The sequence below is a fragment of the Sciurus carolinensis genome, chromosome 4 (assembly GCF_902686445.1).
Source record: "Sciurus carolinensis chromosome 4, mSciCar1.2, whole genome shotgun sequence".
Classification (NCBI taxonomy): Eukaryota; Metazoa; Chordata; class Mammalia; order Rodentia; family Sciuridae; genus Sciurus; species Sciurus carolinensis.
The window spans coordinates 48,972,720-48,991,013 of NC_062216.1; the positions used below are offsets into that span (position 1 = coordinate 48,972,720).

At 34.7% G+C, this 18,294-nt stretch overlaps 1 protein-coding gene across 1 annotated transcript in view; it reads left to right on the forward strand.

Moving 5' to 3' along the window:
• Tnks (tankyrase) overlaps window positions 1–18,294 on the forward strand; it is a 194,521-nt gene that overhangs the window by 164,109 nt on the left and 12,118 nt on the right. Inside the window, 6 exon segments of the mRNA XM_047547891.1 lie at window positions 3,343–3,531; window positions 5,919–6,156; window positions 6,903–6,985; window positions 15,255–15,375; window positions 16,321–16,418; window positions 17,729–17,803. Of these exon segments, the coding sequence (XP_047403847.1) occupies window positions 3,343–3,531; window positions 5,919–6,156; window positions 6,903–6,985; window positions 15,255–15,375; window positions 16,321–16,418; window positions 17,729–17,803 (804 nt within the window).

The window sequence follows — 18,294 nt, forward strand, 5'->3', positions numbered from 1 at the left end:
TGAAATTATTTACTTATGCAGTTATTTATATTTCTTGATGTATATTTTTTCCTCTAGAAAGCTTAGTTTGCTCTCTGTCTTTATTATATAAAAAGGACCTACCTCCTCAGTTTTTCCAAATGGAGAAATACATACTTTAAGAAGTTTAAATAAAAGTTACAAGTTTCATTAGAGTTTATATTCATCGTAATATATACCTTATTCTCTTGTATGTTCTTTATATTATAATACCTTATATTATTTTTGAATATATACATACACAGGATAGTTAATTTCTCTTCTAGTCAATAAATGTAAAGCAATGACATTTATTACCACAAGGCATGTAATTTGTTGACTGGTTAATTTTCTCCCTCAACTTCTTTGTTTTCTTTGTATTTTTCCTAAAATGTGTAATATTTGAGGAATTTAATGACATCATTGTGATAAAGCTTTAGCTGGAGCCCAAGCATGTTTCTCTTCACCCTATTTCCCACATTTCTAAAATTAAATTAAAGCGTTCCCAGTCTCTTTATGTTGTTTGTCATTTAAAGTATTGTGTGTTGCAGCTGAACTTTGAATCCCTGTTAAATTGGCTCTCCTGGAAACACTTGAAGAGGGTTCCATTTCTTTTCTAAACCTTCCAGTTCAGTACTTTGCTCTTGCACAGTAAATAGAACTGAGCTGTAGCTTATTGAATTTGTCAGCCTTAATTTTCAGTTACTATTTTTGCCCCAGTAGTTGAGCTACTTCAGAGAATTAAAGAGGTAAGAATTGTGTTTTTTAGTCTACTTGGGTAGTAATGTACTTCTTCCTGTTCATTGTTCTTTCAGACGTTTGTCAACAAATTTAGCAAGCATGTAATTGGTTTCTCTAAGCATAAACTATAAATTCAGTATGAGGAAAGTTTAATAATACGTACTGATACCAGCTGTACGATTCATTTTATACACATGCACACACAAACATGTAATTTTCTTTGCACTCTCTAATTTTAGAAGCCTATGTAGTCTACCAAATTTTATTATTCTGCCAATAAACATGGGAATAGAATAAAATTAATTATTGGGAACAGTTTAGCTATACCCTTACTTGGGAGAACTTTGAAATTTATTCCATGGCTTTGAATTAATTGAACAAAAGTTGCTTTTCACAACATTTATCCTCTTAATAAGGGATTAAAGTACTGAGCTTTATGTATTAAGTGATTTTTGACAGTACCAAAGATGGTACCTCTGTTTTCATCTTCTGTTAGAAAGTCTAAAAATAATTAAACAATGAAATTAATTTTAAAATGATCTCAAAGTTTCAGAAGGATCACAAAACATAGCTTGTTCTCTGAAGTTCTGGGCTGATTATGCTGCCTTTATTTTTCTCTATATTTCAGCAATGGGAAGCTTTTCTTAGGAGTTGGCAGATCTGTACCTTTAAGATAAATTTCCTTTGTTTTCTGAAATTAAGATTCCTAATTATATTTTTTAAATGTAAGTATTAGTTCAGATAAAGTGCTTGTTCTTTTTCAAAGTAAGTGTTTTCAAGAGAGCAGAGAAGACTAAAGATTATGAAGTAATATCCTTTATATCCCATTTTTGGATATCTGCCTTCCTCATCTCTTTGCATTTTCAGAGATCTCAACCTCAAAAAAATCCAATATGTTGTAGTTGAACAACAGCATGAATTAAACATGTGTTCTCAACAGATACTGTGCATCTGAATTTATTGTCCAAAGTGACCCAGTTATCAATAAGGAATACAAATGTGCCAGTCACGCAAAATTATAGAGTATTGGAGTTGAAATGGATTTCAGAAACACTTGAGTGGTAACCAATCTAGCATTCCTAAATGTGTTTATAAAAATATACAAGTTACTTTAAATGTTTTTAAAAGTTTGGTGTTGAATCAGTAATTCATGGGCTTAATTGATTTTCTTAAAGCTTAGTTTTAAAAGACTTTTGGGGGCTGGGGAGATAGCTCAGTCAGTAGAGTGCAAGGCCATGGGTTCGATCCCCAGCACCACAAAAAAAAAAAAAAAAAAAAAAAAAAGACTTTTGGGAAGAAGCTGAAGCCTTTACTGTTTAGAGCTTTTATTATTTGAGAGTACCTGCTCTGTTTGAAACTGTCTCCTTCATTACAATTCTATAGTTATTTCCCCTTTTGTGTCCCCTCTGAGCACTCTTCTTCAACTATCCTTTTCTAAAATATCCATTGTTTTCAAGACTTTATCCTGATTATTGTTTTTTGCTGTATTTTTTATTAGTGAGCTTTATTCATCAAGTAGCTGTGGCTATAAATTCAATATCCATTTTGTAATCTCCCCCAGGGTTCCTACCTCCAGTGCCAGGCTCCTCCTAAGTGTTCAGCAAATATTGGGTTGTTAGTTGAGTTGGATAGGAGAGAGTAAGCAAATAAACAATGCCTCTTATCTGTGCTCCAACCTTTTCTGTCAGACCATTTACAGAACATCATTACTTCAGTGTTTTTCCTTAAAGCCACCTCCCTCGAGAGAATTTATAGTTAGTTCCATTCCTACTTCAACTTTTGCTAACCAGTATCTGCTAATAGTTCCGTCTTATTTTTCAGTCTGCTGGGCCTCCCCCTAAAATGTAATCATCTTTAACTTTGTGTTCACTCTCCTTTATAGGACAAATTCTTTTGTAGTAAATTTTTCTAGACCAAATTTTTTTCCTCAAAAGTTTTCACATTTAGCTCTTCTTTTTCATTCTTCTGTGTGCATCACAGTTAAAGTCTCATCACCTCATGCCCATGTTGTTAGTGTAACTGCCATCCAGATTTCTCTGTCCCTAAATCATTTTGGACATAACAAACCAATTTTTGTAAATGTTGTTTTATTATATTATTTCCTAAAGTCTGGAGAGAAAATGTTGAGAATTCTTGAGATGAGCAGTTCAATAATTAGATCACAAAGTAGAAGAGAAATGGGAATATTAAAAGAGAAGCACTGGGTATATAATTCTTGTTTTAAAAGTTTTAAAAGAGTAAAATCATTACTGAGGAGACCTGAGGACCTGGGATCCATGTATAAAGTTCATTTTCTGTATTTATTTTTAAGATAGACATGAATATGTTAGGAGACTGAATTTTTAAACATTAATAAAGCCCATGTAGAATTATAGGGTAAAACAATAATTGTGGAATTGAGATTTTGGGAGGAAACAAGAAAAGACAGAATCCAAAATTCAGGTAGAGGGATGAAATATCTTTGTTCTTATGGAGGAAACTTCTATTAAAGATGAGTATATAGACATAAAGAGAATGAATTGCTAAATAAAAACAAGTAGACATGATGGAGCTTTATCAGGTGGTCTCATTCTTAACTCTTTGCATCCTTTTGTTTGTCCTCAGCATGTTGACATAGCAGCCTTACTGATAAAATATAACACGTGTGTAAATGCAACAGATAAGTGGGCATTTACTCCTCTCCATGAAGCAGCCCAGAAAGGAAGGACACAGTTATGTGCCCTACTCCTAGCACATGGCGCAGATCCAACTATGAAGAACCAAGAAGGCCAGACACCTTTAGATCTGGCAACAGTAAGTCCTCATTTCAAATATTCAGTATTGTGTATAGTTTCGGAGTTATTGTTATTTTTAGGGCTCAGCTGTTTTATTTATAGAAGTGCTTCTTCTGCTTAGGATAAGAACAAATTTCCTTCTGAAAATTTTATATTAAATTGTAACTTAAAACTCTGTTAACATAAACTAAATAGTAAGTGTAATTACCTTAACCTACTTAGCTTATGAGGAAAGGGGACCATGAATCATACATATTTGTAACATGTGTGCTCAAGGAATTACATATGACATAGCACAGCTGATATTTGTGATAATATATCTAAAGTCTGTGAAGTAGTCAAAGAAAAATTCACTCTGGATAATATATTTTATTATGAAAATAGAAAAGTAAATTTTGTACAAGCATTTCCAAAACTATGAACTAAATTTTTGTGATTAAATGTTATTTAATTGCTAAGTTAAACATTATATCATCTTTCCTAAACTTTTGGAAAATCAGGGAAGTTAATTAATAGTCATAATAATTTATAATCTTTAAACCAGAAACATTTTTCCATGTTGTTTCATTTATTTATTGCTGAGTAATAGACTATTTCACAACACTTAGTGACTTCAAAATAATGATTTATTACTTATTGTGATTCTGTACATTAACTAAGAGGTTCTTATGGTGAACTCACCTAAGGTCTCCTGTGCAGCTGCACACACATTGTGGCTAAAGCAGGAACATAAAAGGTGACTTCACTCATATGCCTGGAGACTTGGCATAGATGACTAGAAGGATGAAGCCTTCTGTGTGGTGTCTCATCGTTAAGTATTCTTGCGAGAATTTTTTTAATAGGATGAGTATGTAATCATCAAGAGAGAAAAGGCAAAAGCTGCCATTTCTCTTTAAGGCTAAACCTAAAGACCACTGTCATTCCCATCACATTCTATTGTGGGAAGCAAGTCATGAGGACAGCCCACATTCAAGGGTCGGGGGAATAGACTCCATCTTCTCAGAAGGGAGAAACAAAAGATTTTATGGCCCCCTTTAATCTACCCTTGCCCTCCCTATGGTCACAAATTACTTATATTTCTCTCACATTCTGACTATATTCACACTCATCCCAACAAGCGGGCAGGTAGCTCTCACTGGTCCATAGCAATTCTGAAATCCAGTCAGGCACATGTGTTATCACAGCCATCTACTCTGCAGTCAGGGAGTGGCCCTTGATTAGGACCCTCTTCTGTGTCTAGGGAGTGGTTTTCTTGAACTCTTGATTGTGCCTTCTGAATCATCCTACTCTTTCCATAAGAAATGATTCCTATTTATAACTTAAAGACTTTCTTAACCTGCTCACTGCTCCTAGAAATTTGGGGACCTTGAGCCATTCTTCATTTTGATCTGTTTGCTCTCTTTAGCCTCTACTAGTATAATTTAGTTATAAATGTTGAGTTTCCTATCAAGTTATACACCACTCCATCAGACAAAAGCCACACCCACAAATTTCTTCTCAAGTTCTCTCTAATTTGGCTTCAAAGTCAAGGTGCTGTGGGGTAGTGTCCTCATGATTCTTAGAAGCACTTGCATCTAGCTGAGAGCTCACAGTTTCCTACCATAAAAGCCTTGGTAAGGGACTGGGGCTGTGGGAGAATGGCAAAGCACTTGCCTAGCACTTGTGAGGTACTGGGTTCGATCATTAGCACTGCATACAAAAATAAACAAATAAAATAAATGCGTGCTATCCATCTACAGCTCCCCCTCCCCCCAAAAAAATGCCTTGGTAAGACTTTTACCTATATATACATATCTGAGAATTGGATGTTTTGTTTTTTTACTCTGAGACCATGTTTTATTGTCCACACTCAAGATTTGATCTTTGGTCTGAGGCTATTTCTTATTTTGAAAAACTTTTGCTGGTGGAAAGACTGGAGATAAAGAATAATTTTGTTTTCCAGTGTAGCAACCTGGGTGAATATATTTCCTTAACGAGAACTGAACAATTACTTTCTTAGTTCATTTTTCTCTTCCTGTACTTTACCATGGGTAGGTTTAACAAGCCAGTTCAGTTGACCAAGTCATCATTCTTCTTGGAAATCTCCTTAGCCAAATCCACAAGTCTATTTGGTTTGTTTTCTGCCTTTTCTAACACATTGTATGCCACTGTTGCCAGAAATTCTAATATACATCAGTCCCCCTTTCTAAAGTCTTCAATAGCAATTGCCTGTCTTTCAACTGCCGCTTAGAAGTCACCATGCCAACCTTCACGCCTCCAGCCAAAGCCACGTCTTAGGTTTTTGTTACAGCAGCACCCACTTCCATGCCTGGCAGCCATTAAGGAAAAAAAAATCACAAAACATTTGGTACTTGGTAAAAACTTAATATTTAGAATACAATATTTTTGTGTTTTCTTTATTTTTAGGCTGATGATATCAGAGCTTTGCTGATAGATGCCATGCCCCCTGAGGCCTTACCTACCTGTTTTAAACCTCAGGCAACTGTAGTGAGTGCCTCTCTGATCTCACCAGCATCCACCCCCTCCTGCCTCTCTGCTGCTAGTAGCATAGATAACCTCACTGGCCCTTTAGCAGAGTTGGCAGTAGGAGGAGCCTCCAATGCAGGGGATGGTGCAGCTGGTACAGAAAGGAAAGAGGGAGAAGGTGAGTATTACCCGTGAAGAATTACTTGTTTATACTTTAATGGAACAGATTCACTTTTTCCCACTGGTAATTATTGAAAACTTCTCTTAGAAATATCCTGTCTTTAAATTTTTATACACAAATCATCTTAGAAGAAATACTTCTTCATAGAAGACCATCGCATTCCTTGGCATCTCTGTTGTTTTTATTTATTTTTTATTTATGTATACTGTATGTCCATTGCACTTGTGTATGCATGTGCATTTAGTATGTCTATTTCCAACTGTACTATCTTATTAAACTATTACATGAGTCTTATTACTGAAATTTATATCAGAAAAACAATGAGAGGTCATTTAAAGAATGAAAAGTAAAATAGTAACTGGTACATTTGGATTTTTTAATTCTTTGGAAGCATTAAATTATTCTATGTAAAATACTATTTTAAAATATTAGAATTATATTAAAATTAATACTATATCATAGCATTCAATACGTACTTAATTCTGTATTCTAATTCTATATACTACATTATTAGAATTAATATAAATACTACTGCTATGATAAAGTCCTTTGCTTTCACTTCTCAACTAAATTCAAAGATTGCTTGTTCTGAATTAAATTTAAGTATTCTGAATCTTTTCATGCTGAATATAATCATCTGCATAGCCAAGGTTGTCCAAGAGCCATGACTTTAAATAGATCCTGAAACTTCTTTTAGATTCATAAAATTCTTTCTGAGAAACTTTAATATGCTTCTGTTTTAGTTGCGGGTCTTGACATGAATATCAGCCAGTTCCTAAAAAGCCTTGGCCTTGAACACCTTCGGGATATCTTTGAAACAGAACAGGTAACTCTTTTGTTTATATTTGAATCTTTTAAATATTGAGTTATTAATTGCCACCCATTGTTTCTACTTTGTTTCTTGACAACTATTTTAATACCTATAGCATTTCTCTAGAAGCCAAGGGAGCCCAAATTTTATACTTCTCTCCAAAACTGTCTAACTGTGAGAGTCTTTGTTGTTTTGTTTTACCTTTATAAATGTATAAACAATACATTTTATCACTTGTGAAAACTTAGATCATGAGATGTGGGGATATAGTTTAACGGTAGAGTGCTTACCAAGTACCACACACACATAGTTTACACCATGAAACCACTTCAAAAGAACATTCTCAAAGTTGTCTTTGTTGTTGTTTGTTCCAAAAATTTGCATTTATTTGTCTCATTTCATTACAGTTGCGTGTATTAATTAGGATCCTTCTGTTGCGCTGCTGTTTTTATACAGAATAATGAGTTTTTAATATAGCATACTTTTATTACCATGGTTAGCATTAAATATTGAATAATAAAAAAAAATTGAATAATGATAAGTACCTGACTTTAACAATTATTGGTGTTCATGAAATCTTAGAATGGGATAAGTGTTTAGAGGTCATTAAGTCATTCTCCTAGGTTCAGAAATCTCATTTTTAACGTCCATGTCAGTCCTCCAGGCTGGGAAGATAATTTGTTAGAACTTAAAACAAGTATAATAGAATGCTGGTAATTTTGAAGTATGTCGAAATCAGCCCCCATGTTTAATCCATTTGATTTAGGTTTATATTTACCCTGTTCTAACAGAAATATATTTCCTCAGAAGTCTAACATCAAAATGTCACTCATGATGGCACACTCTACAGAGGCTTTAGGGGAGAAATCATTCCGTGCCTCTTCTCAGCTGCCGTGACTTGTGGACACTTACTCCAGTCTCCTCTTCTGTCTTCATATTGTCACCTTCTCTATGTCTGTCTTCCTCATACTTATGAGGACACTTGTCATTAAGTTTAGGGCCTACCCATATAATCCTGGTTGATCACCTCATCTGGAGATCTTAATTACATCTGGAAACACCTTTTTCCAAATAAGGTAATTCTTATAGTTTGGGTGTGAGATGTCCCCCAGAAGCTCGTGTGTGAGACAAAACAAGAAGTTCAGAGGAGAAAGCATGGTGTAGTAAGAGTCTTAACCCAAGTAGTGATTTAATCCACCTGATGGGATTAATTGAGTGGTAACTAAAGTGGCAGGATGTGACTGGAGGAGGTGGGAATTGGGCCGTGACTTTGGGTATATATTTGTATCTGTCGAGTGGAATCTCCCTCGGCTCTCTGATCATGATGCGAGCTGCTTCCCTTTGCCATACTTTTCTGCCATGATGTTCATCCTCACCTTGAGCCCCAAGGAATGGAGCCAGCCTTCTGTGGACTAAGACCTCGGAAACTGTGAGCCCTTAAATTAACTCTTCCTCCTCTACAGTTGTGCTGGTTAGGTCATTAAGTCACAGCAGTGGAAAAGCTGACTAAAACAGTAACATTCACAGATTCTGGGAGTTAGAACATAGACATCTCTTTTTAGGAGCCACCAGTCAGCCTACTACAACAATAATGTAGCCCTTCTTATCTTCTTAAACCCTAGTCAAATTATCATGGACTTTATCTTTCCAACTTATCCTCTCAAAATCTCCCCTTATTTTAGGATAAATATACCTACTCTTTTACTGATTCTTTACGTGACAACTTCCAGATTGTTCATACCTTTGCTTCATTCTGGTTTCTTTATAAGCCAATAATCAATTTTAATTGATTGAAAATCCTATGTCTTTTTTCTTTTTCATATCAAATATACTGTTAAGATTTTCTCCTGTTTTTTCTTACTTTTTTAACATAAATTTCTTCATTTATTATGGTTCATCTTTAGTGATTTTAATTATCAGAATAATTGAGTAGAAATAGCATTGGACTAAAGGAAAACTTGATTCTTATTTTCTCCCTCTTACTAGCTGTGTAAACTGAGTTAAAAGACATTTAACCTAGCATTTTCCTTACCTGTAAAATATAATACTTGCAGATATCTAGATAGTTGAATTTCCCAGTTATATTGTGCTGTTGGGCCAGTTTTTAAAATATGCTTTAGTAAAGCATTACAATGAGTCTTCTTTGTGGTGGTAAGAGCTTGATAGATTGCTATGAGTTCTTTTTTTTTTTTGGATACCAGGGGTTGAATGCAGAGGTGCTTAATCACTGAACCATATCCCCAGCCCTTTTTAAATATGTTTTATTTAGAGACAGGGTCTTGCTAAGTTCCTTAGGGCCTCACTAAGTTGCTGAGGCTGGCTTTGAACTCGTAACAGTCCTCCCGACTCAGCTTCCTGAGCTTCTGGGATTACCACCGCATCTGGCAAGAGTTTCTTTTTCCTACCATTTATTCATCCTCCAGTTCAGAGGTTTCTTATAGGAATATTGTGTAAACACTAAGAATTATTTTCCCATATGCCCTCTCCAAAGATTTTTAAATTGTTTTTAAAACATTATCCTTGCTGGGCACAGTGATGCACATCTGTAATCCCAGCAGTTTAGGAGGCAGAGGCAGGAGGATCTCAAGTTCAATGCCAACCTCAGCAACATAGTAATACCCTGTCTCAAAATAAAAAGGGCTGGGGATTTAGCTGAGTATTAAAGTGCCCCTGGGTTCAATTCCCAGTACCAAAAAAAACAAAAAACAGTAACAACAACAACAACAAATATCCTCTGCTATAGCCCCATTTTACCTATATCCCCTTAACCCAAATCATACTCATAATAATGGTGAAATTTCAAATTCATCTTCTGTTAATAAACCAGAGATCCTATTTCCCCCCCAGCTTTACTTTATATTGTATTTTTTTTTGTCAATACCTGACTTCCTGTGGCATGCTTATCTCATTTTATGAATTTTAATAGTTCAGTCTTTCATTCAGTTCTTCTGATAGCTTTTCCTGTTTTCATCAATTTGATTATTCTTTTTTTAACTTCAGTTTTGTTTTGAGTAAATATTTGCTTGATTTTCATTTTGCCCAAATTATTTCTTTATCTTTTTCTTAATATGTTGACTGTTGTATTTAAGGTATGTTATCTAGCACAGTTCCATTCCTCCAGACCAGCCTTGCTTTGTTAGTATAAAACTGAGTGTTTTCTGGCCCAGTTGTCAAGCAGTCAGTTTATTTCAGTTGTGGATTAAGTTATCTAACCTTCAGTTATAAAGTGGTAAATTCAGTAACACTTTCCATAACTTACCCTTAGAATTTTTCAGAAATATTCTGTATCTGGTCAGTAATATGTGACAATAGTTAAGATATTTGCATACTGGGGGCAGTGAGGATGCATTCATTGTACCCACTTAATTCCTATCTGTTTAGCTTAAGCAAGGGAACAAACCTATTCCCTGACACTCTTCAGATTATAGCTTCACCTCTGTCTCACAGTTATTCTTTTAGAAGTCTCTGAATATTATCTTGTTTCACAGATATTTTACCAGGTTCTGTGTTAAATAATATGTAACTGTATACCTTATAGTGAATTGAACATAGTACTAGTGTGACTTTGGTCCTTCATGTGTAATGTGGCTTCCTACCTAGAATACTTTTCTATGGGAAAGACAGGTTTAATGTGAACTGTAATTCCCAGAACATAAGTGTTATGACTTAGAAGATTGTGGGTGTATTTGTGGTCATATGTATATTTTCACAGAAAATTACCATATAAATTTTTATTTCAAATTCTTGAAGACAAAGGCTTAGACTCAATAAATTTGTTATGAACATAATTCTAAGATTAGTTCTTGTTACTGCTGCTCTAACCTGCAGTCTTTTAAGCCCAAGGGAAAAAAAAAAGGTCTATTCATTTAAAACTCCCCTGTTTCTCCCCACCCTATAAAATGGACAAACCTTAGAAGCAAGAGGCAACCATACTAGAAGTAACATTTGCTTTATATGCAGTTTGAATTGAGCTCATACGTGACTATTCTTTAAAGATTATAATTTTACTTTGATGTGTGCTAGATATAAATAACTAGCCCAGCAAACTTATGATTTAGTGGATATAGCTAAGTCAAGGCTTAAAAAAAGAATAAATATACTCGGAAAGGTATTTTTAGCAGTTTGTAAGTTTGTAACAACTCTGAATCTTGAAACAATGTGTCTAAAATCAACTAACTTGCTTTCCTTACAGTTTATTTTATGGTATGGTAATGTCATAGTCACCCAACTTCAGAATTTTGGAAGACCTTTAATTCTTTATTTTTTAAAACTATTTCTCTTTATTGAGGCCATTAGTTCTGCCTTTGAAATTGCTCTCAGATTCATTTCTTTCATATTTTCTTGTTTCAAGTCACTTTTCCTTCCGAGCCTGCTCTTCATAATGCCACCAGTGTCGTCCTCCTAAAATACACCTTTGATTGTGTTAGTCTGCTAAAAATACTTCCAGGGCCTTTTTGTTACCATCTAAATTTCTTAACTCAGTGTTCTGAGAGTTGTTTTAAAATTAAATGAAATGCTTATTTCCCTTTTTTAAAGAAATATTTAGCGGGGCTGGGGATATAGCTCAGTTAGTAGAGAGCTTGCCTCACAAGCACAAAGTCCTGGGTTCAATCCCCAGCACCACCAAAAAAAAAAAGAAATATTTAGCATATAAAAGGTACTCATTAAACATTTTATGGATAAATGAATAATCATATATCTAAATTCTCTTGTTTGTTATTTAAGGTTTCTAGTGGCCACTACCTGGTATATATGGATATAAATTGGGTACCATGTAACTCAAAACAGCTAAATTTAGTGTATAGTTAATTTAGCTTTCTAGCCATCTCTTTTCAGACGTATGAACAGGGAAAGAAAGATATGACTGTATATCTTAGCTCTTCTGACATTTGTCAAGCCAATATGATTATATCAAATATGTCAAACATCTTGCACTTTTTTTTTTCTTTTTTGTAGTGCTGGGAATTGAACCCAGGGCCTCACATATGTTAGGCATGTGCTTTACCACTGTGCCAAATCCCCACCCTCTCAGCTCTTTTGTGTACTTTATTTACGATGTCTCTGAGCCTCTGTTTCCTCATGAGGACATTAATAGTACTTTCATGGGTGCTTGTAAGTGTTAAGTGAAGTATAAGTTAAATGAATTGCTTTGAACTGTGCTTAATAGCAAGCACAAATATTGGGTGGATGAATGATGGGGAGAACTGCAAGAATAATATATATTTAGTTACAGGTGTATGAATTCCCTTTTAGTTTTTCAGATTCGAAATGGTAACTATTTCTTGATTCCTTCTTTCTGTACCACTTAATATGTATTTTCTTAGATTACATCAAATTGGATTAATGCCAGTATAGCATTGGTATATTTGTTGTCTACTGCTGTGTAACAAAATTATTCCAAAATATCATGGCTTAAAATAACAAACATTGTTTCACAATATTTGTGGGTCAGGAACCCAATCATGACTTACTTGGGTGCCTCCGACTCAAAGTTTCTCAAAAGTTAGTCAAGCTGTCAGCCATGTCTGCATTTTAATCTGGAAACTCAGCTGGCAAGCATCAAGATCTACTTCCAAGTTCACTAACATTTTTGACTGGCCTTGATTTCTTACCTATGGGCCAGGGTGACTTACACATGTTACCTATTGCTACTTGACAAATTACCACAAATTTAGCAGCTTAACACACATTTTGTGGAACAGGAATCTGTGTGCAGCTTAGTTGTGTCTTTTGCTTCAGAGTCTCTCACAAGGCTGCAGTCAAGGTTTTAGCTAGCAATGATAACTATTTGGGCCGGGCATGGTAGCACAAGCCTGTAATCCCAGCAGCTCAGGAGGCTAAGGCAGAAGGATTGGGAGTTCAAAGCCAGTCTCAGCAACTTAGTGAGGCTTTAGGCAACTCAGCAAGATCCTGTCTCTAAATAAAAATGTAAAAAAGGTCTGACTCAGTAGTTAAGTGCTTCTGTGTTCAATCCCCAGTACGGGGGTGGGGGGAGGAGTGGGGAAGGACTCAACTGGGGAAGGATCTCCTTCCAGGTTCATATGGTTATGGTAGGATTCTGCCTGAAGGCCTTACCATGTGGCCTCTCTTAACATGGCTTTTTTTTTTTTTTTTTTTTTTTTTTTTTAATCAAAGTCAGGAAAGGAGATAGAGGGTCTGCTAGTCACCCTCCTATCACCATTGTTATATTTTCTTGGTAGAAGTAAGTCACAAGGCAAAACCACACTCTAGGAGAAGGAACACACAAAGGTGTGAATATAAGAAGTTGGGAATCATGGTGTCCATCTGCCTGCCACACAAGGCACCTGGCTTCCCCTAGGTGAACAGTCCTTGAAGTGAACACCTAGGACAGTGTGGAAAGCAATATCCCATCACTTCTGCCATATTATATTTGTTAGAAATGAGTAAGTGTAGCCCACACTCATGAGGAAAGGATTTCAATCAGGACACAAATACTAGAAGATAAGGATCTCTGGAGGATGTTTTAGAGTTTGCTTTGCTATCCACAATAGAGACTTCCTCTCAATCTTTCTTTGTAAACTAAATGCCTTGGTAACAATCTGTCAGGGGTTTTCATTGGCAATGGTGGTTTGGTCTGGATTTTTTGTATTCATTTTATAACTGGGATCTCTATAAAGAACAAATATATTAAACATTCTCCATTACTTCTCTGGAACATTGTTGAGAATACTGTGAAGTTCCCCCCCCCCCCCACCTGGTTTCTACTTCCTTCACATATGCATTACATGTATCAATTCAGAAAAAAAAGGAGTCTTTGAGTCAAAATTACCATATACCTACGAGATCCTGTTTTTATGTCAACCATATATAAACTGAAGTTTAGAACATTTAGAAGAAAAAAAACAGGATATCGATAACATGGTTTGCAAATTATATTAAAATCATATCTAGCTAAAAATGTAAAGACTCCTTTTATTTTGTGAACTATTCTATTTCAAAGATAAGTTTTTCAGAATTGCCAATTTTAAAAGCTCTGCTGGAAACTTCCTTTGGGTGATTGAAAGTGAATTGCCCATTTTGTGCAATGGAGTAATTATTTCTTAAATGGCCACTTAGAAGCAATATAGTAAATTACTTCAAAGAATGAGTGATGTGATGTATGCGCATTGCACAAAGATGATCAGACTGATTATATAATATTTCACTCTGATGATAAAAATTAGCAGAGCTCTAGGCCTAATTTGTCAGTTTTTTAAATGTAATATGTAAGACTAAAGGAAGAAAAAAGCTGTGGGTAATTTTCTAAAATTCTCATTTGAGTTAGAAGTAAGAGTGTCTATAAAAGGATTTCTGTTTTCTAGGGAAAGAGACAACCAAATGCTAATCCTGTAAACTAGTACTTGACTATCACAGGATTCACTTCTGACTGGGAAATAATGAGTTAAATTCTCAGAAATATGACTGCCCAAGATTTTATCCTGTGCATTCAGAACACTGCCACTGGGTGGTAGTAAAGTCACAGTTACTTTAGTCCACAAAGGTTTTAAATAATTTTGAGCCAACTAATCATCTCCATTTACAAGGATAAAATTTACAAGGATAAACACCAAAAAAATTTTTTAAAACACTCTTTTATGCAAAAACAGACTGGTAGCAGCAGGGATTATTAAATCTGATGATAATTTATGAGAGTTTAAAAACCACCTACTCTCCCTTTTGTTATCCAAATTGGAATTTTTAATACAGCTTCTCTAGAAAATGGTCTATAATCTAATTTAATACTTCATATCTAAATATCACTACTTTCTAAGGCAGCCTATTCCTAGCTTTACTATTTCTTAACACTGGGATGTTCTGTTTACCTAAAACTGCTAATTCCTTTTGCTACATTCTGTTTAATTTTACCAAGCACTATTCCCTTTCCTCATCGTTCATTTCCTTTAGCTGCTAGATAATGGGATCTGGAATTTCCCCCATTTTCAAGCTACTGACTCTCTTATATCTGGAGGAAAGCAGAAGATAGAATTTAATAATCAAAAAGAAATAATAGCAGTGTTCACTTTGTATTTCCGAAATGCTGTTTCTCACTTTAAAATTCTCCATTGACTAAAGGCAAATTAAGGAATATTTCAAGTAAGAAAAAGAGCTGTTAAGATTATCAAGGCAACGTTTAGAGAAAATTATAAGATCATATTTATAAAGGAAACAAAAGAAGTGTTTAATTTGTACGGTAGTTATAGCAATGTGGACAAATGGAAGAGCTTTTGTCCTCTAAATAACTGTTAAGATTTAGCTACTAATTTTTTTTTTTTTCACTTTTCAGATTACATTAGATGTGTTGGCTGATATGGGTCATGAAGAATTGAAAGAAATAGGCATCAATGCATATGGACACCGCCACAAATTAATCAAAGGAGTAGAAAGACTTTTGGGTGGACAACAAGGTAAGCTATTCAGAAAATAATTTCAGAAATTCGTGATGCAAGTTAAATATCAGGGCTGGCACCCACTCAGGCAGTCTGACCACAAAACCCATGCAATATAGTACTGTTACAGTACCTGCTGCCTTCCCATTTCAGTCATTCGCATTGTATTCCCACTGACTTCAAAAATCTGAGACATTCTCCTTTCTTTCCATATACTTTATATCCTAACTTTCTCTTGAATCTCCGTACTTCTGTCTTTTCCCACTGCTTTCACCTAATGAAGCTCTCATCACTCTTTTACACTGTCACAACCACTTCCCAGCTTATTGCCAACTTTCACTTTTGCCTCCCTCCAGTTCCTTCTCTACACTGTAACCAGGGCACTCTTCAAAATAAAGGTATGATCATATCATTCCATTCCTTAGAAACCCTTCCATAGGGTCCTGTTGCTTTTAGGATTAAGAGCAGGCACTTACAACCTGGCTGTTCATAATCTGACCTTTCTTTCTTACCACTTCTGGAACTTTTCTCCTTCCCTCATGACTATCAGCTCAGTCTTTTTCCATTGTCCTTTGCTATTGCAAGACTCTTATCTTTCTCTTTCCCTTTTTATATTTATTTGCTAGATGTACTTTCACAATAGAAAGCAAGGGAAGAGAAAGGAAGCAACTTGAATTAATCTATAGAATTAATAAAATTTTAACAGTGACATGAAACTAAGGAAGTTTTAAATTTGAGTCTTATTTATCTGTATTTTATACCATCCATGAAATTAACAAGGGTAATGTATTATAAAGCTATTTTAAGTGACCATTTCAAGCTCTCCCAAAAAAGTTTTAGAGGATAATTTTTATATTTTAAACCTGCTACATTGCTATATTCAGATCCTGAATATTCATTGTTATATTCAGAGCCTTTATAGTATGGACTCTTGTTTTATATGTTAATTTTTCTCTCCTACAGGAACCAATCCTTATTTGACTTTTCACTGTGTAAATCAGGGAACTATTTTGCTAGATCTTGCTCCAGAAGATAAAGAATATCAATCAGTAGAAGAAGAGGTAATGGACATTAAAAGTTTATAGTTTTCTTTTCCTGAAACTTGTGATTAAACCTAGTTTTCCAGGAGACATAAGATCATCTTGATCATCTTATGATCATTTGACTATTATTTAGTATCCCTTAGCCAATGTAATAGGATATTGCCAAAATTAAAATATAACTTCAGATTAGAGCTATGTCACATTGCTTTCATATCATAACCCTAGGTTGTTCAGTGTGTGGGGCAGGTCTGTTTTATAATATTCCAGAGTTTTTCTTGAAACTTATGCAAATTAGACTCTTATTAGAACTACCTAAGATTGATATGGAGTGACGTCTTGCCTCATAGATGCAAATATCTTCTAATCTGTATTTTTATGCAGTTATAATATACCAAATTTTCATATATGCCACATAATTTTGTAGTACATCTCATTTCTCCAGTCACAATTATTTTAAGCACTGTAGTAAGGCTATTTGCATGAATATTCTGGTAGATAGAAGATGTAGAGATTCTCTCTCTACAGATGGTTTGTGCCTCTCTTATTACCGATAGTAAATGAAGTGCCTAATTCCATTATTGTAAATCAGCTGCCTGGTTCCATTATTATGCAAATATATAAGCGAAAAGTATATGTTTACATTTATTTGTGTGTTTGTTGTTTTTTTAATCAGTGCTCATACCATTTCCATTCCCATGCTAGGAAATTACTTTAGAGAACTCAAGAATATTAACCAAGATAGTCTTTCAGCCTCATACTTAGTCACCATATCAAGAAGACATCACATCCTCTATAGTGTTTTATTGCCTAATTATTCTTCCAGTAGTCAATTCAGATAATGTACAAATGTGCTGAATATCTTCCCAAATGGAGCAATAAATAGAGAATTCACTCTTTGAATTAGTTCTGTCAGAAACTTGTTTTTTTGTTTTTGTTTTTTTTTAATTTGGTTTGAGTTGGTTTTTGTTTTCTAAGCACTGACCAGTGCCCATACTAGATAACTGTTTTACCATTGATCTACATCCCCAGCCCAAGAAACTTGGGGGTTTAAAACACTTTTTCTTTTAGATAATCACTTTTAGTTTGGTGAATGGAAGAACAAAAACAGAAAGTGCACAAGTTTATTGTTGTGACTTTTCTCACCATAAGTACTTAGCCATTAAATTTTTGTTGACCAATTTGTAGTGAACTCTTATTTATCAGACCCAGGTATAGACTCATCAGTAGAAACCATATAGAAAAATGGACGTATTGAAGACAATAGACAGTCCTGTCTTTGGAATTCTACACTGATGTATTTTCACAGAGTTAATTATTTTCTTCTATAGATGCAGAGTACTATTCGAGAACACAGAGATGGTGGTAATGCTGGTGGCATTTTCAACAGATATAATGTCATTCGAGTAAGTTTAAAAACTTTCATGGTGTAATTGGATTGCAAGGCTCGCCTAAAAAATCTTGACAATTAAAAATTTGTTTTAAAAAGTCATATTTTCAAACTTTCAGAGATAATTACCTGATGCCCAGAGTTGAGGTGTCATTGTCCTCAATACAATACAACTTCTAATCCCTTTGAAACATGCTCAAAACACCAAACCTGGAAGCAGAAAGCTGTGTCAGTCTGAACTGGTGACGCATATTTGGATGTGGGTCTCCCAGCTCATACAAAAATTCAGACCATAGCTGACAATAATTATTTTTTAATTGTTTGGAAGTAGTATCTTATTAAGGCCTGGATTTTCAATCTCCTTGAGTCAGTGATACCAGAATACATATATCTATTAATCTTAGTGTCATAATTTATAACATGGAATTAGGTGACCATTATCCACTTTTTTCAGAGGGGTTTTATGAAGATGAGTAAAATTCATTGAGAACTGATTTAACTCTGAGT